At 42.2% G+C, this 20,133-nt stretch overlaps 1 protein-coding gene across 1 annotated transcript in view; it reads left to right on the top strand.

Annotated features, from left to right (window-relative positions):
* The window catches only part of LOC139198774 (E3 ubiquitin-protein ligase SMURF2-like), a 60,949-nt gene that overhangs the window by 36,050 nt on the left and 4,766 nt on the right, over positions 1–20,133 (top strand). Inside the window, exons 5-12 of the mRNA XM_070827712.1 lie at positions 3,068–3,133; positions 3,977–4,061; positions 5,140–5,223; positions 6,867–7,078; positions 9,506–9,590; positions 10,844–11,002; positions 11,976–12,032; positions 18,579–18,792. Coding sequence (XP_070683813.1) covers positions 3,068–3,133; positions 3,977–4,061; positions 5,140–5,223; positions 6,867–7,078; positions 9,506–9,590; positions 10,844–11,002; positions 11,976–12,032; positions 18,579–18,792 — 962 coding nt within the window. The remainder of the gene's footprint in view (positions 1–3,067; positions 3,134–3,976; positions 4,062–5,139; positions 5,224–6,866; positions 7,079–9,505; positions 9,591–10,843; positions 11,003–11,975; positions 12,033–18,578; positions 18,793–20,133) is intronic.

Genomic DNA, 20,133 nt, shown 5'->3' with positions numbered 1-20,133 from the left:
GCAGCTCTTCCAGTAATGCCGCTGTCCTATCACCAGCACGCACCCTGCTGCTCCCTCTGTGCCAGCCATTCATCACCATAAGATTTATGGGCACAATATACAGGCAACTCCTTTAGCCCACACATATCAGAAATATTGTCCGCTGTAGACATCTGGCACCTGGGACAAAATCATTAGCCACAATTCATTTTACAGCAATGTGACTTTCTGTCAGGAAACAAATGGCTTTTTTCTTTGAAGCGTAGTCCTGCTGATATACTTATTGTCAGTATTTGGCAAAAAACGTTTAAAGAGGAAGACTGATGACGTTTTGGGATAGTTGTATGAGAAACCTTGGCTGACCAGAAAGTTGATCCCAGGCTAATGTGGGAAACATACGCAGGAACAGCAATGATTTTGTACAAACACACACATTCTCAAATGTTTAGTTTCCCACCTGCATGCATTCAGACTGCTGCCGCAGTGTTGTACCCTTTGATTTCCAAATGATTTAGACTCTGATGCCCTCTGTGCAGTCCACATGGCCGCATGCTTGTTAGCCCTGTCTGCCTTGTTGGCAGTACCAGTTAGTTGATACTGACACATATCCACTTAACTGTAGTACATACTGTAAAATTAACATTCCTTCCACTCGTTCTCCTCCTTTCCTTCAATCCATCTTCCTGACCTGTCTTAAACACAGACAGACATGTACCAGAACCACACTGAGTTACATTTTCCCCCTTTATTATATATCTGGCCTTTTCTTTATTTCCATTCATCCATTCTACACAGTCATGCCCCACAACCACTTTAGGAGTTGTTTGTCTGAATATAATTGCCATTTGTTGGATGCTCCTCTGTCCAAACTGCATAGTTGGATGCTTCCATGAATGCAAATAGTTGTAGTTTGGTTGGCCCAGATGTAACGGCTTCTTACGCCAACTCCAAACTGTCAAGCTAAATACTTCCCATAGGAGTCCAGAATAGGTTCCAACAGCCGTTATGTTTGCTCCCAAATGGCACTCTTGGCTCATAAAGTTCACCCCCTAATCCACCAAAAACCACAACAGCGTCAGTGTTGCCACAAAAGGGACCTTGACAGCCATGGAAGCCTAGTGCCATACTTTTACCTCACTGAGTGCCAAAGGACGAGCCCTTAGATTTATTCACTACTTCCAGAAACAGAGAGTATAGGCTCCAGTCAGGCTCCACACCAGCCACTTACTATACAGCCAACACGGCAGAAATTATACTTTATCACAGCCACAGGAAGTGGACAGGGAGACTTGATCTACGACAAGACACCAGTGCTCACATTATTCCTTTGTCCTCATCTTGTGTGCTGCAGACACATGACCAGTGCTCTGTCTGAGGTGTGACCAAGATGTGCACACACACACACAGACAAACATAAAAAAAAACACAAACACACACATACAAAAAAAGACTTTACTGGAATTGCCTGGGTTCCTAGAAGTCACATTCATACACATCGCTCACTTTGTCATCCAACGCAAACACAAGCTCACACAAGACTATTTCACTCCTGCACACACACACACACACACATACACACACACACACACACACACACACACACACACACACCAGTTTTCCAAAATAACTTGACTGGCTGCACATGTTAGTCTGCCTCTCTTTGAACCTTGTTGTTTATTTGTGTGTACTATTCATTGTGTTGTAGTGGTTAATTATATTTACTGATTTTCTGGTTGTGATATTGCTAATACCACAGTTTTTACATATAAATATACAAATAATCTTCACACACATGCACATGATTTAGCATATGCACATGTGATTCTGCATAACTTAAGTCAACAGATACTGGAACACGTTCAGCTTATGTGGGTCTACATGCACATATTCATATGCTTTTATGTAGTTTGTTAATTGTAACGCAGAATGTTTCCAGCTCAGAGGAAATGAATGGTGCAGTGACGGCTTGTGGTTAAAGGTCTGTAGATGTACTGTCTGTCTGTTTCCCTCTTCTCTTATTTGAGAGAGAAATCTGCTTACTATTCCAGCCATGTAAGGCTTAGAACATCGCTGTTTAGTCTAGACACGTATCCGGAGCAGATGCACATGCACAAACACAAACCCACACACACACACACTCTGCTGGAAACAAACTATAGGGTTGCTTAGATCTGCTCAGCCTGTACATTAAAACAGGTACACCATTTTACATGCATACAAAATCATACATGCAAACTAAAGATATGATTTTCTTTTTAGTATTAGCGCATGGATAACTGGGGCACCTCTGTATCTCACTTTTTCTCTCTCACTCGCACTCAGCCTCCCCTGCATGTTACCCCTCCTCCCTCTCCCTCGCCTCCTCTACACTCACACTTTGTTTTCTTATGGCTGATTATGTTATAGTTTGTCATATTTAAGTAAGTCAAAGCCCCTGCAGGACACTCATGAGTTGCTTGTTAACGGATACCAATTGGTATCACTCCTGTGTTGGTCAGCTGGACTGTTCCTGCACAAGTTTCCCTGTGGGATTTAGTGTTTGTGTGCGTGTGAAAGGGAGAGAGAGAGGCAGGCGGGGGGGGGGGTGACTGCGACTGCGACTACTGAATGTATCTGTTGAATGTATCTGTGTCTGGATCCTGTTCAGAGTCTTCCTGGGTTGTGTTTCTGTGCTGTCTGTGTCTGGCAGTGCTGCCTTGTGCTCAGCAGACAATGAGTTCTTACTTATCCAGAAACGACACAATTCTAAAACATTTTGTTATATTTTGTGTGTCCAAAATTTCATCTTTTCACACACAAATAGTTGAAGCTGCAGTAGCGTTTCTTTTGCAGAGCAGTTTTTTTAAAGACATACTTGCACGCAGAATTTTTTGTTTTTACTGTCCACTTTATTACGTCCCATTAGACTCATGGCACTACATCAAGGTTGTTGACGCAGAAGGTTCCAGCAAAAGAAAACACACCGTCGTCAGACAAATAATCTTTTGAACCTGGCATGAATTTTGCCACAACACAATGTGAAAATATCTGACAGTGCCCTGTGTTGGCCAGTCAATGGTTATGTGTCTTGTTTGTTTTTTCCCTGCAGATCAGAGACTGGATCTGAATAAGCTGGGACCGAATGACAATGATACTGTGAGAGGACAAATAGTCGGTAAGAAACACAACATTGGTTATGTCAAAATATTCAATTCAATTCAATTTATTTTATATTGAGAATAGAAAACCGTATCATTTTTGTAGGTGAGGAAAATCAAGCCAAATAGATACATTGGGATATTTTTTTTAAGTCTGCCTGTGTCTGTTAATTTATTTAAGAGTTATTAACATACGTATTTACCTGTTAACAATTAGTCTACACCCAGTGTTGCTTTGTGTAAAGTTCAAGTAGACACATTTGACCACTGCACCCCAAACATTAGACATTGTTGGAACTACTCCCTGGCAGTTTACTTGATACAAAGTATAAATGAGCTCAGTTATTTTACAAAAAGCACATTTTCAGTATTTGAAATTAGGAGTTGATCCGTTGAACAGAGTAGAGACAACTCAGCATGTCTCAGTACATTGAACACTAGAAAACACAGATTGACCCAGACCCAGATCCTCTGTCTCAATACTCTGACTCAATTCATTACCTAACCACTGAGCCACAGACTGGATTTTTGTTGGGTTTTTTTTCTCTCAGGCTTTGTAATACAAAACCACAGGGATATATTTAATATCTGGTACCTACCAACAAAGTTTTTAACATTCTCGTTTATTAATATATTATTATCATTATATTTATTATTCATTTTCATTATTGTGAGAGGAGAAAAGGAAATAGGAAGAATACATAGAAGACAAAAATGTATAAAAAACATTAGATAAACCATCAGGACTTTATAGGACAAATGATGAATGGACTAAATATGAGCCATTATTTCAGCTGCACTGTATGGATAGGAAAATGTCATTGATCTACTGTCTTTTTGTGTCTTTGCTAACTATGCAGTAAGTCTTCAGTCCAGAGATCGAATTGGGACAGGAGGGCCAGTGGTGGACTGCAGTCGCCTGTTCGACAATGACTTACCCGATGGGTCAGTATTATCACAGGGTTTCCTTTAAAAATTAGCTATCCTTCTAGTCCAGGGGTGCACAATACGTCGATCGCGATCTACCGGACGATCATGAAGGTAGTGTGGGTCGATCGCATGGCATTAAAACGTAGACGTCAGCCTATCATCCGTCCTCACTATGAAATTTGTCACTTGATTGGCATAGGGGGCAGTCGGTCTGACCAATCTGACCTTTTCTGACACAGGGGTCACTGCGCATGCGCACATAACGGCGCGTTCTAGCAAGCTAGTGAGTTAGCCTCCAATTTATGTCTTCTAAACTTAGGGGTGTAAAAATGAGTGGGGGAGCTGGACCAAGTAAAAAGCTAAAACGTACCACTTCCATACGGAATGGGAGGTGGACTTTTTTTTCACTATGTCATTTTCAAAGTGCGTTTGCCTCATGTGCCAGTCTGTCATCGCTATACCGAAAAAGGGAAATGTGGCAACCTCCTTGACTGCATTATTCGGCTCCACTTATTTATGTGAGTCAGCCTTTTCCCTAATGAAGATCATAAAGTCCAAGTACCGTTCCACCATGACTGATGATCATTTGAAAGTGTGCTTGAGGCTGGCTGTCAGCAGCTACTGTCCGGACTGTGCATCCCTGGCTAATTCCATTCAGTGCAAGTCATCAGAGTAAGGTAATGACAAAAAACGCACGGTAGATCATAGGTAGATCATTTTGGCTTGGTCATTTTATAAGTAGCTCGCATGCTGAAAAAGTGTGTGCACCCCTGGTCTAGTCCAAGCAATATTTTGCTTGATTTACCTGGAGCTACTTTGACCGAACTCTGTCAGAAACAAATTATATCAGTGAGGTAATCTTTAGTTGGGAGGTGTGTATTGGAGCAGAGGGTTAGTTTATCTGCAATTTTGTATATATTGGAAAAGTGGGGTATATTTAATGTCTGTAAATAGTGGTTGTGAATATTAACATGCTTTTGTCTGGTTTGTCAGGAGGGAATATCAAATCTATCATTAATTCTTTTAACTTTTTGCATGTGATCTCTTTAAAAACTGTTCCCTCATCGGTTTGTCTTAATCTGTCATAAAACAGCTGGGAAGAGAGGAGGACAGCTTCTGGAAGGATACAGTACCTGAACCACATCACACGTACCACGCAGTGGGAGAGACCTACCAGGTACATGTGCACACACACTGCGCACACCCTCAACTACGACTTCAAGTTGTGTATAATATTGTAAAAAGTTTCCCATGGCCTGGCCTAAATCATATTGTCCTTAATCCCTCCTCTGCCTACTTATTATACAGCAGTCATGTTGATATAATACACAACAAACTTGGCCTATAAAAAATGCAAAGGGGTGTGTGTGTCTATTGAAGTGGTTGTAAATTTCCCCATTTCCCTTTTTAGAAAAAAGCTTCCACTCACAATAATAACAGTCTGTCGGTAATGAGTGAATTGATGTCAATTTCCTCAGCCTCCCACCCCACCACAGCGCACACACACACACACATGCACACGCACGCACACACGCACACACACACTAACTAAATAAACTAGCCAGCCAGTCGGGCAGCCAGGTTTTACTTGGCCCCTGTTCCTGCAGGAACAACTGTCGCCTTCCTACTTGGCCCATATCAGTGGAGCCGTTAGGGGAGTAAGCAAACAAATAGCACAAATCCCCCCATCGCCTCACCCTCTCTTACTACACATCTCTAGTGGACCCCAGGCCGCATAGCAGAAAGCGGTATGACGAAAAGATTAAGTGGTAGGGCACAAGGAAAGAATATAGAACAAGGTATTTAACATTTTAAAAATCAATTATTTTTGCCATATTTATAATCTAGTTACCATTTATAATTTAAATGGTAACTAGTCACTCTTAATATTCTCTCACTTCACTGATGTAGGTGACATCAGTGAGGGGGGTAGAAAGAGGAAATGGAAGGGAGGAAAAGTGTGTGGAAGGGGGAGGAGGCGGGTTGTGGGTTGATAGACATGGTTTTAGATAGCCAAGGCGTCAGTAACTCTGGACAGCCAGACAGCGGTCAACCATGCCAAGCACACACACACACGTGCGCGCACACACACACACACACACAGAGATACATTAAGTGTCAGTAAGCCAGCCTGTCTCTGTTTGTGTTTGCTTATCAGAGATCTGTTCATAACTCCTGCTGTTACGAGCCACTCAAACACACAAAAGATTCTACTGTAGTCTTTTGAGGACTTTCTGTTTGCTTTTACGCAGGCCCCAATCCACCATATCCTTTTAATCTTAACCATAACCATGAAATACCTTTTTCTTCAGGAGGACTGATGACACAAGCAGTTTTCCAATAATTACACTATACGCGTGTGTATGTCTAGACATCACAAGAACAAATAAACCGGCCACACCTATGACTTAACCCATAGCACACCTATAGCACCTCTTTGCACCCTCCACTCCCAGGTTCTTGCAAGTAGAGGAAAACAAGGCACACAGTTAGATACATTTCACCAAAAATGTCTAGCACTTATCACTCACTTTTTTAACACACTCTTAACACATGTAACTCTTAGGAATGATAACAAACATCTTATTCATCTAGTTCACAACGAGAACATTGGTATCGGTCAGTCAAAATCTTCTTTAAAAAGTGTTAATTATTTCTGATTTGATTAAAAGGTTTATCTGTATGATATACAAATATTGGCATAATATTTGTCAATTACAACTTGAAAACAAATATGAATAAACAAATACAAAAAAATTAGAATAAAATAATACGAAGAACAAAACTAAAGATTACATTGCCTTCTCTGCTTTTCCTCAGGCCAGCCTCAGAGTATTCCAGCCCATCGGGGCGTCCGCTGAGTTGCGTGGTGGACGAGAACACGCCAGTGATGACACCTGTAAATGGGGCCGAGGCCAGCGGCCCACCGGGCGAACAGCGTATCCAGGAGAGACGGGTTCGATCGCAGCGGCATCGTAACTACATGAGTCGAACACACCTGCATACCCCCCCTGACCTGCCTGAGGGTTATGGTGAGAAACACAGCAACACACACACACATGCACATACACACTTCCTTTACTAACTGGTTACCCTTTACGAATTCAATCTGATGAAATAGAAAGAGTGTTAAATTGTTGCATTTTGTGTCTGTCATCCTCTTTTTTGAGCAGACAGGACAGCATGGAAGAAAAAAGCTGTGTTTATGCTGTCATATGTTATTTTTCAGTTATGATCATGTGATTACAAAGGTGATCAAATCCCATAGCTGTTGAACTGTGTTTTAGGTGGAGTGTTTTGTTGTGTGAGTTTCAGAAGCATGTAAATAGTTTATGCAATCTTTGAATCCAAACAAATAATAGTTTGTTTATAAAAAAAAAAAAAAAAAAAGCTCAACAGAATTGGACTGTCAAGCTATCCAAAACCACTGGGGGAGAAATGGCCAGCATGAGTGTCTGTTGCTCCATTATCAGGTTTTTTTTAGTATTTCTAGGTATTTTCCAGTTTTGTTTCTTTACCTTTTTAACACAGGTCTATTCAGTATCAAAACATGAAGGTCACCTCAAAATGCCTTCACATACCTGGCTTATCTCAAGCTGATGTTTTCAACAAATGCTAGTTATGTGTGACAGAGCCAGTGTGTTACCAGTGTTGTTGTTTACATGTTATTCTAAGATGTTACAGTGCAAATATAGAGCAAAGGTACCACCTGCTGGTGGTCAAGGCATCTAGTTAGGGAATGGTTTAAACCTTAGACACCAGGTGAATGTTTTTATCCAGCTGATACATAAGAAAGTCGGCTGTAATCATGTTGAGTTGTATAGTTTCCTACTGTTTGTTACCGATTTCAAAAAGGCAAACTGAGGTGAAGCCCCAGCCGTAAACCACAAAGATACAAGATGTGCAGATTAAACGCACAGAGAGCTGCTCCTTTGGGCTGTATCTTGTTTGTAGCCTGGAGGCAAAGATATGTTGAACATTTTTACTTTTACTATCCTCTGTTCTTGTTCTTTCTCCCTCTCTCCATCTGTCTGCCTGCTCTGTCCTTGGGCTTACGCACACTTTCTCTACTGATGCCCCCCTCCTCCTCCCCCCCCCCCCCCCCCCCCCTCCCTCCTTCCCACAGCACCACATCATGACAACTGCAGTCAACACTTGCTGTGTGTTAATATTCTGTCTCTCCTCTCCTCTCCTGAACTCTCCTGTTTGCAAACACTTCCCAGTGTTGGAATGTTTTGGCTTTGCAGACTGATATTCCCACAGCGAGTAGAAGGAAGGAAAGCAGGGTATTCATAGCTGGGTGTTTAGCTCAGAGAAGGCACTTTGGGTTATTGGCTGTTTTTTATGTTTGTTATTCTTAAGCTGGCCACACTTAAGGCATGTAAATACATTAGGAAAATCATGCAGGAGCTACACAAGTACATTTTTCAGCATCAGAAATTGTACTTTTCACAGTCAGCCACAGCGCACCCCACAATACCCACAGAGTCTGTAAAATAAATTATTATTTTAAGTGTGGTGCTGTACGCCAGCAATTTAGAATGGCACTGTTGGACCTGTGCCCCCTTTTGAAATGTCCTGCTGTGTCCACTGAGGCTGGCCAAGGTCGGACAAAGTGAGTCACTGATGCCCAACAGCTAGTGAGCTTTCTTCCTCAGCTGAACCCTCTGAACCAGTGGCTGGGTGTGGCGAGAGAGCGTGAGAGAGAATGAGAGAGAGGGGGTGTGTTAGGGGGAAAAAGGAGAGGGAGAGGTGGGTAGGAAATGAGTTGTGCCAGTAGGAAGTAGGGGTGGGGGGTAGTGATGGATTAGCGGGTGAATATACATACACACATGAACACCACACCCGTGCAGCACACACTTATTGTGCCAGCATTCACACACTCACTCTCCATTCATCCATGAACTGGAAGGAACCAAAGATCCAAAGAGCCAATGATGAACCATTCTCTTCAGATGTTTTTGGTCCTCAGTTCCCTTATTTGTTTGCACTCTGTTATATTAGTGGGTTTGGAATGAGTGACAGAATTTTCCTTTCCATTTCCTTTGGTTTTGGAGATTAATAGGAAGAGATGACTTTCAGAGCATACACCAACCTTTAAGAAAAAAAAAAGGCAGTGAGGATGCGTCAAGGAACTCTGTGCAAGGAAAAACACTCATGGAAGTCTTTGATAAATTTCCCTCACATTTTATTTTCCCCGTCCTCTTGGGATAGGCCTACTGGAGGCTTGAGAGGAACTAATTGATTACATTGGCGCACACCTTTAAGAAACTCTTGTCCCTGCTGTTTGCCTGTCACATCAATTATAAACAGACTTCCCCTTCTCCAAAATACATAACCTCACTATCCATCCTTGTACCCACCAGGACTAGACTACAGAACAGTCCCAGCAACAGTTCCAAGCTTGTTTCAGTGTCTTTTTGACATATTAATTCCTATCAATTTTCTTTCTGTTTTAGAACAAAGAACAACTCAGCAGGGTCAGGTCTACTTCCTCCACACACAGACTGGAGTGAGTACCTGGCATGACCCCCGGGTGCCCAGGTAACTCCCTTGTGTTCATACTTTTTCATCTGTATCTGTTTGTAAAGCACTTTATAGCAATGGATATGAGCATAATTATTTCAACAGCTCATTGACTTAAACATGTGATAAATGCACTGCGGAGCTGACAGCCTGTATTGTTTTAATGTTGAAATAAAACCTGACATATATTCCTAAAACTGGACTTGTCTGGGCTGCATCAGACCTAATTTCTCACTTATTTGCTCAGGGTTGTGTTCAAAAACAATTTTATTAGTCAAACTTCAGGCTCAAGTTAGGGTCACCCAAGCTGCTGACCCCTGAGTCCGATTTGGAGTTGGAAGAACATTTTTGGGCAGATGTTGAGCTCAACACACCACAGGCCAGTGGTTCTGCACTCAATCAAACTGTTTCACCAGCCCTCAATAGTTCACTAGTTAATTCACCAGAGATTACAGGCAGTGCTATTGCGTTACGTTTTTGGCCATGTCTCGGTGTAGCTGCTTCTCAGCGATGGAGCACGTTTAACACAGCAGTAACCTCTGGGTTTGGTCATTTTGGACAGAGCTGCTAAAATGACCCAGTATGTTGTTATGAGTGCTTAGTCCGTGAGTGGTGTGTCCTCACTTCACGCAAGGACAAAGTATTCCCACGCACATAGACACAAGCACGTAGCCTTAGGCCACGGCGTTGTCCCAGATCAGGGCTTAGGTTTCTCCTGACAGGAATGACACTGTACAGGAGGTGAGACAAATCAAGAAATTAGTGTGCATACAAGGATAGCAGCAATGTTAATGCTGCTGATGCTCTTGGGTCTGTTGAGTCCTGTGATACCTCTGTTAAGGAAATATTTATGTACTACCTCATGTAAAAGTTGATGCCAACCCATTTTTCACTTCTTATGCGAGTACTGTCACTACATTTGTTGCTGAAAGGATACACTTATGTACAGTTAATTAATAATTTTTCATTAGAAATAAAATTTTGTTGAACAAATTTACTGTGTTGTTTTTATAAGCACTTACTTACTAATTACGACTCCTTCCCCTTGAACTTTGAAAAGCAGATAGCATTGCATCATACCTAACGACCTAACGAGTTGGACCTCTTGTTTAATTTTGAATGTAAGAAAACAACCTGTACGACACAAAGGAAAACTCTGACCATGGCAGCTGTTTTGTACCATGTAGCATGTATTTATAGTTTAATTGAAATGTAACTTAATTTGTAGGATTATTGTTGCTAATGGTTTCTGTTTTTTTTTTTTTTTTCAGGGACTTAAGCAATGTGAACTGTGAGGAACTGGGTCCGCTGCCACCAGGCTGGGAGATCAGAAACACAGCCACCGGCCGCGTCTACTTTGTCGACCACAATAATCGAACAACACAGTTCACAGACCCGCGGCTATCGGCAAACTTGCATCTAGTACTCAAGTAAGTGTCTTCTCCATTGTAGCAACAGTGCACTTATACACAACATTCAACAGTCTCCTCTAGCCTGAATACTGTAAGACTAACTATCTGTAAGAAAAACAGATTAACAGCAGTTGTTTTAGCAAATCATCTGATGCCTCAGACCGGTTGCAGATTGTCACATGGCAGCGTTGTACAGATGTGATGCATCGCTTCTATATTCATGCTTTAAAAGACGTCTAGTGTGTTTTTTGTCTCTAGTCACTGCTGAAACACAGTCGCTCTTTTTATAGTTTCAGAGCCACTTTCTGCTCCATTCATTTTCTGCTGACGACTGTTTGCAGTATTGTTAGCAATTTAGTGTTTTCTGAAAGTAGCTTCACAATCACTCTACCAAACTGGAAATGGACATGACTGCTGTCTGGGGAAGATGGAATAACCTGAAGAGAGGGAAAAACTGTGTGGGAATCTGTGATACACACTGCAGTCATGAATATGTCTGCTGTAAGATGATCACTGATCGCTGCCTTGGCTTCATTCATCTCACTTATATTTTTGTTCTCTTCTTGTCCTTTTCCCTTTGCTCTGCATGTCTCCTGTCTCTTGTCTATGGTCTTTTCCCATCCTCCTCTTTCTGTCTTTCTCACTTACGCTGCTACCTTTTCGTCCACTTCCTCTCTTTGTATTTGTCCATGTTTTTGCTTCATTGCGGTTTTTGTCTCCTTCCTCTGCATCTTTTCTGTGCTATTGTCGTTCTCCTCTTTCCTTTTTCTCTTTTTGTAATCTACCTTAATTCTGTGTCTTTGTGTCCTTTTACTTGTCACCTCTATATTACGCATTTTCTCTTTGTCTGTCCTGTCTCACTGTTCCTTTTTTAATTCCATCCCCTGTTGCTTTCAATACTCCAATTCTCTTCTCTGTCATTTACTTTCTCCTCTATGCCCTTTTCTCCCTCTTTGTCTTTTCCTCCTTTCTCCCCTCCTGTTTTCTTCAGCAGCCCAAGTCCAAATGGTTCCCGTGTGGCCATGGACAGCCAAAACACTAACCTCAGGTAACCCACACACACACACACACACACACATTTCTGCAGACATACATTTGTTCACATACTTGCATGCAGACAATAATTTGTATATGAATACACACACTTTCACATGGCCTATGACAAACATGTATGTAAACAATGCAGTCAGCACACACAGGTTGATTTTGACATTTTTAAACACTCCAGTCCTGTCAAGTGTTACAACCCAGTCTAGGGGTTACACACACACACACACACACACACACACACACACACACACACTCCGTTACACTATCTTGCAACAGAATGCTTACTGATACTTTTCCTGGGGAATGTCCAATCTGTGGGTGTTTATGTATATACATGCATAGCCTTCCTCAGGGTTGACTTTTATGTGGATGTCATTTAAGTTACACACATGTGCGCTGGCCGGACTGCTGGCTGGCTGTCTGTCTGTCTGTATCGGGTGCTGTCAGTCCATCTTTCAGTGTGTTTGTGCTGTCTGTCAGCGGTCTGCCTCCACTGAAGATCAGCTTGTAGGCAGCTAAGCCAGCAGAGAGGCTTGGTGAAGCCGACCCAACTTGGGGAAAAATAATACTAAACACGTGTTAGTGCAGCAGCTGTTAGCGTAGCACCAGTTCTCATATGCTCTCTGAGCATACACGGGTTAGATACTTTAGCAGTGTTTTCAGAGTAATTTAGAGGACTAACAAAGTTGTGATATTTGTGTGGAAGAAATCTGAGTTGTATGAATCGCTCATATGATTAACTGAAGTCTAGGTTTGTTCTTCATGTGTTTTGGCTGTCAGGGAGCTCCCTGTACTTTCTGTCTACCAGTGTGTGTGGCAGGAATCATTAGAACAAGAGGAACATGGAGAGATGTGGAGATTTTCCCCCTTTGCTTTTTCAGTGCAAATTCTTAGTCAAAACCTCTTTCAATAACAGCGGCTGGCACGATAGACATGTTTGGGAAATCAACATCTGGTCATTTGGTCAAATAGTATCCATATGTGTCAGAACAGCCTCTGGTTGTGAGTTGAAGCTCAGCTATGTTATCCAGTCAGCATCATTAACTGCTTGTCTGACTCCTTATTAGGAGAGATTTGAGGGAGTCCAGACAAAGTTTTAGAACTTTGAAAAGGTCAAAATTAACAAGCTCTAATTTCTCATGCAGCTTTCCGTGATACACACTGATTAATGAAAACAAAATTAAAACACCCTCTGTATACAGTTCATGCCACGGGGCATCAAAATTTTATATATATATATATAAACACATATATAAACACACACATACATATATGTAGTGTTTTTGTGTTTCAGTTTGTTGAAATAAGTGTAATCGACCCTCAAGCAAATCAGGTGATCTACTGTATTTCAAAGAGCGCAACAGCAGAAACTTAACATGGGGGCAAGAAATCATTTTGTTAATTATTTTATCTTGAGAAGTTTAAAATTGTAAAGGTATATGAGGTCAAACTCGAATCGTATCTGCTGATCTCAAATTGGTCTGTTTCACTGTTGACCTACACCCATAATCAAAAACTGGCAACATCGTTTCTGCCTGAATGCTTCTCTTTTGATATGAAATCAGTATTCATCTGGAGATAAACCTCTATGTTAAGAAATGTAACTTCAGTACATTGTCAGAGAGCCTCTATCAGTATTTTACTTAAGGCTCTTTTTCTCTGAGTGGTAGAGAAAAGACTTACAGATTAGTGTAGTGCAGTTGTCTGAAAACCCAGATATTTTAATTCAAGCCTCTTCTCGGATTTGGCTCTGAAACGCAACATTTTATTGGGCGCACTAAATGGTCCAAACAACACAGACATAATGTTGGATTGTTTACTGGGTGAGAGGCTGAACTCTGAACACCCCAAGTCACTGACAGCCAGTCCCATAAACAAAAACAAGCAGAAATAAAGAGGCCACATGGGGAGATGTGTGGAGGAAACGACAGTCTGTTAGCACATACTATACGTGTACATGCCCGATGTGTGAAAATCTGAACATCCGACAATTTCTTAACATTGTTACACCTATTCCTCATATACTGTAACTAAAACAACTAGTCCAACCACTGCCATACTCTGCTTTCTTTACTTTTTCTTCTCTTTCTACTATCTTTGTTCATTGATTTTCATCTTCTCATCTTCTCTTGTCGTCTCCTCTGTCCTCACTCACTCTCCCTCCTCTGTCCCTCCACACTCTGCTCTCTACTCCAAAAACTGTTAAAGTTATCAACCTCTCTGCTGGCTCAGTGTCACAACATCTGTCTTTTATCAACACCAGGATTTTAGAATATTTCACCCAACATCCACATAGGTCATAGACACATACCATGACCCTGCTATAATGCAGCGCTGCATTGACCCGTACGGTGGTGATTGTTACCTGACAGGACCAGCTGAGCGCATGTTACCTCCTGCTGGTGCATTTTTTTTTTCAATGGAAAGAGGGTTATAAAGAAAGCATTGATACTTACTTACCTGTCAACTGTATGGCTTTGGCTACAGCAGCTTCCGTGTAATTTTTCAGAAATCAAAAAAGCAGTTGTACTGTTGTTACTTGACACACAAATGGAATTTTCTAAAACCTTTTTAAAGGCATTTTCTCCTCATTGTCCTGCTGACGAAAACTGCAGACTCATTTATGTTGGCTAGAACTTGACAAAAGTTGATCTACCTTGAATCTCTCAACCAATTTAGTTGTTTAGTGGGTGCATTTATATTTACCCCCAGTCTGTAGAAACAGTTTGTGTTTTGTCTGCAAAATTAGATGGCGTGGAACAGATTTGACATTACAACACTGAGAGTCTGCAATTTGCACCTCAGTCTGCTGATCCTCCAGGACACGTCTTGGTTTAAATATGACTCAGACAGCCGTGCCGCCGTCAACCTTAGACTGATGAAGGCCTTGAATTGTCAGACAGTCAGACACAGCTGCATTACTGTGGTCTGCCACACTGTCTCTCACATACTTAGCTTCCTCCCTTGCACCAGCACATAGTATATGTCCGAAAGATTACATCAGTGTTTGCTGAAGGTATTTTTAGTTGCCACCGAATTTAGCTTTAGTGGGCATCAGCAGGTATTTTCCCAACCAACTTATAAATCTTCATGACATTTATATCAACATTTGCACTGATGTTTTAAGAAGTGATGATTAGTATGATTTGTTATATTTGGCACAATGTGGGTTTGTGGTGCATTGTATCTGTAATGAAAATCCTTGGTTTAACAATAAATCCCACATATATAGGTGTATAATGTACACAGTATTTGACATATATACTGTGCTTTTCAAACCTCACATTTGATGTTGCAGTAAATGCTGGTGGTGTTAAAAGTGGATGTACAACTGGGTAAACCTGTCTGCTTATTGTGCCCTAAAGGGCTGTTTGTATAGGAGTGAACTGAGGACTACAGGACCTTGGTCTGGTAGTTGAAAACTTAAATACATTCAATAAGAATTTTACATCCGTTTTATTTGCATGCACCAAGCACAGCTATCTGCTTTTTTGCTGTACTCTGTCATTTCTGCCAGTTCTAGGTTTCTAGTTTTACCATGTTTTATTTTAGTTTTATAGCTTTCATGGGAAAATGTGCATATAACTCTAATGAAAGCAGCAGATTGTTTTCCAAAATGGCATGTAACATTTTGCAAAGCGTCAAATTTGTTCTTCTCGCAAAGTGTCGTCAAATACAGCACATTTTTGTCAGTAGGCAGTCTCATCACTGCAGTCTGTCTGCTGCTGGTTTCCTGTACTTCCTGTATTTTTGAAAGTGGTAGAAATTTGCAGATGTTGTAGCTCGGTAGGTGGGACGGACGTTAGAGATCACACATTTTTCTTGCAAAGCCCGCGCACACACACACACACACACACACACACACACACACACACTATCCCAGTAAATAATTCTGTACACACATGCACACATTTTTGCTCCACGTTCTGGAGAGTCAGCAGCAGAGCCCTCTCCTGTGTTTTTAGGCAAGTATAAAAGAGCAGGGCACCGGCTGATACTCAGACCAGATAGACTCATAAAGGGTCCTTTGATTTTGTGGGCCGGGTGGGGGGGGCAGAGTGGGTGTGATGGGTGGCTGGTGTGGCTTTAACACCACCACACCTCTTCAACACTAATTTCAGCCCACCTGTGGCAGCTGCTGTGTTGCAGAGTAAAGTACACTTTCTCTTACACACACACACACACACACAGACACACAGACACGCAGCCTCGCGCTCTTGTGCATGCACTCGCTCACCTAACACACACACCCAGTCTGCCTCGCTGCAAACACAGAAAGAGGATGGAGGCCTATCATGACTCTGCAGGTTCAGGTATAGGTGATCCAGTTCTGGAAAATGTTCACTCCTTCATTTCTTGACTTCTCCGGTTTCTTTTCCTCCCGCGCCTTCCACCTTGGAATAACAATAATAAAATCCTCTGGCTCTTATATTGAATTTGAAAGTTTATATTTCTCCCCAATCGTCGTATTTCACCCAAGCTGTCACAGCAATAGGAACCATTTCTCTCTTTTGGCTCGGCCAGATTTTCAGCTTTGCTGTGCTTGTATTTTCTATATTTACCATAAAATATGCCGAGCTCGTCCCGTTTGGAAACCAGAGACGTCGAACTATGTAGAAACGTATTTTTAATTACACTGTGCCCTCAGAAGAAAAAAGAAGTGCGCTGAAATTACGCTTTATTATATGGTTCTTGAGCCTCCCAGCCAAAAGCAACTCATTCCATTTTGTTTTAAGGTCATCTTTTCTTCCCCTCCTCCTTCCTAAAGTGGTTTCCAGGACTGCTCCACTGCAGTCTTACCCTTTCTTTGACATGCTAGGAGCCCCAGCGCCTGCCAATAAAATAAATAGCAGCGGACTTGATTATACAGGGATAGACTGGCGAAACACTGCACCCGTTTAGTTTGGAAAGCTCAAATAGATGAGGCCTTTTTCAACCCACTGAACCAGAGAACCCAAGTGTACAACGAGTGTCGGAATAAGTGGGTGGCTATGTGCTGCTACCTTAGAAGGTCTCTGCTTCCTTTTATATACCAATTCAGGCCTTGTGGTGTGCCGTCTTTGTTTGGCCAACAGCAGCCTCGACACTCCACTCCCAGTGGAGGACAGTAGCTTCTTTTAAAGAAGTCGTCTGCTGGCTCAGCGTCTCGTCACAGCAAAATGAAGGCTGCTTGTCCTGTTGAAGGGAGAGATGGATTATGTTTTTACGGGGCCCACCCAGGCATTCCACCACCAACACCACAATGAGGAGGCCAGAACTAGAGCACTGACCACCGCTCACCTTTGCCAGGATTGCATTTTATAGTTGTCTCATCTCTTTTTTTTTTTTTTATAAAATAATGGCTCAAATGGCAAGTTCCTGGAGTTTAGTTCTTTGCTCCACTGTGCGACAGCCATGCCTCCCTGCATGCCACCGTTTCCCACACTTAACCTCGGTTGTCCTGAAATTTCAGAATTACAAAATAAGGCAGAATTTTGGTAAGGCAAACATGAACTCAGAGCAGTAGCTAGATTCTACATTTACCTGAACATCATTTGCAGCTTCCTCAGACAAAAACAACACCAGAAGTTTAAAGAAATATTGGTCTTTTTTGTTTTTTCCCTCTATCTCAGGGTAAGAGGGAGGGCGGTCAGGTGATGTTAGTTCCAGTTGTAGTTGGTGGTGGGCAGGGGTACTGACTGGGAATAAGCCTTGGCTGTCGGCTTCTTTATGCTTGAGACAGGAAGTAAAGATGTTTTGGGATGGAAAAGCGTTGAACACAGCTGGAGTAATGATGTAGGGGGAGTTAAAATGATCTTGGGGCAGTTAAATGATTAATGTTGAGATGTTGCACTTCAGATGCAGAATCACAAAGAGAACACATCAAGGAATCGGTTTAGCTGAGCTAGCCAGAGGCGCCAGATACTCTTGCACCACTTTCCTTTGTATATTTCTTCCCCCCTCTCTCTTTCTTGTCCTCTGTGTGTATCTTTTTCTCTGTGCTTACTCTGGGTTTATCTCCCTCTCTCCGGTAGTGATATTTACCAAACGTCTGGTCAAAGGCCCAGCTTGTCCACAGGTCTGGATCAGATTTACTCAGGGCTTAGGGCAGTGTTTAGTGCTCTTTGCTTTGAGAGGGGCGATGAGGGTGAGGGCTACACAGGGAATTTCTTTAAAAATTCCTTAGTTTGGTGGTTAGAGGATATTTGAGATGGAGAGGCAGGGGAATTCCCTACAGGACATATCCCTCTTTTTTCTATCTTTGTATAAATCTGTTGCCCCCACTGGAATCAAAGCAGTGCACAGTAAAATTACCATATCCCCATGACCATGTGATGGTGAACAGCTGCACTACACCAAATGGAAGCTGGAAAAGAGCAGCTCAGGACAACCTGTATAATACTGAGTGAATGGTGAATCCCACTGACAAAAGACTTTTCTCCTCTGTCTTTTCCCTGCCCTGTCCTTCTTTCTTGTCACTCATCTGCCCATTCATACCTTGTTGATCTGCTCAATTGTCCTCCCCCCTTCACCGTCCTTTTTTTTTTTTTTTTAATCCCTCCAGCCACCCGACACAGTTGAAAGACCAGGTTGTTCCCGGACTCCCTCAGCAAGCCCTGTCCCCTGCCCAGTTGCCTGAAGAGGCAGAGTGCTTGACGGTGCCCAAATACAAGAGAGACCTGGTGCAGAAGCTGAAGATCCTGCGGCAGGAACTTTCTCAGCAACAACCCCAGGCCGGCCACTGCCGCATCGAGGTCTGCCGTGAGGAGATATTTGAGGTAAAAAAAACTACATCTGAATAGAGAATGACCCTTTCACACACTGACACAAACACAGGGTCTTTACTTCTCTCTTTACTTTTCTAGATTAGAAGCCATTTATCACCCTGAAACTTTGTCTGAAATGCAACATGCTCCTCTGTAAAAATAGTCTGGATATTCGTAAACACGACACCCTCAGCTAAAATGTCTGACGTGCTTTAAACCATAAAAGGAGACATTTGGTCAAATGTTGAAGGGCATCTGAGCACAGCTACAAACCTCAACACATGAATGAATGCATAACAACACAGAATTTATCATGAATTTGTGTAATGTGCATTGACAGTGTGTTCATAAAATTCATCATCTGGCATTCAAAGCACGGCGTGCTGACATGCAAACTCTAAACGTCCATGAAAACAATAGCAGAATGCTCACAAACCCAGACCTTTGCATTTTACTGGCATTTTTTCACCCCATTTACGATGTGCACCAGAAAAAGGCCCAGGGCAGCACAGAACCAGTACTCAGAACTGCTTTATGATTTCCAGGGAAAAGCAGAACAGAAAGGCCTTCACAATACCACAAAAAAACTATTTCTCTGTTACTTTTCTTCTCCTCCTCTGTCTCTCTTTTCCTTGCTCTCCCAATCATTTGTTCTACCAAGGCAAGGCATTCTTTCTGGATGATTTCAGCAGCTAAAGAGATGGGGACGGAGGAAGAGGGGAGGGTGGGAAGGAGCGGGTGAGGAAAGGAGCTAAGGCAGCAGTGGCAAGTATTCGGGGCCAGACATAACTTCATAACTACAAGTTGAGCAATGAAAAATATGACTTCATCCTCCTTCGACGTGACAGCTGTGGAAGGGGAAAGTTAAGTGTGAAAACCAGCCCTGCAGATCCACTTGAGGTTTTCATGCAGGAACCAGCGCTACAGCTTACCGCTGGCAGTGTCTTCACACAAGTGTGCACATGTACTTATAATGGCTCTCGTCTGATTTCCTATCTGCACATGTTCCGCGCGACAGTTTCACATATGACTAACACAAATAAAACATTTCACTCTGTGTACATTCCATCTTTTTTTCAGGAATGCTTTTGGACGCATTGCACGCACGTTTTTGCTCACCAACATGTTGAATAACTTAAGTTTAGCATATCCAAACTGTTTGTGTTTAATAGCGTCTTACAGCCGACTCTGTGCAGCTGATTTCTGTCGGGGCTTTCACAGTTGCAGCAGTGCTGTTGCTGGGGCAGGATATTGTTTACTGTGGCACGGCCTCCGAGAGGACAGACAGGGGGATGACTCTTATGTAATGTGGAAAGGAAACACACAGACTATTTGTTTAAATATATCTAGGGG

This window comes from Pempheris klunzingeri, chromosome 3, assembly GCF_042242105.1.
Source record: "Pempheris klunzingeri isolate RE-2024b chromosome 3, fPemKlu1.hap1, whole genome shotgun sequence".
In the NCBI taxonomy this organism is placed as follows: domain Eukaryota; kingdom Metazoa; phylum Chordata; class Actinopteri; order Acropomatiformes; family Pempheridae; genus Pempheris; species Pempheris klunzingeri.
Note: the sequence above shows the minus strand (reverse complement) of the source record. Positions and strands in the feature narration are given on the sequence as shown.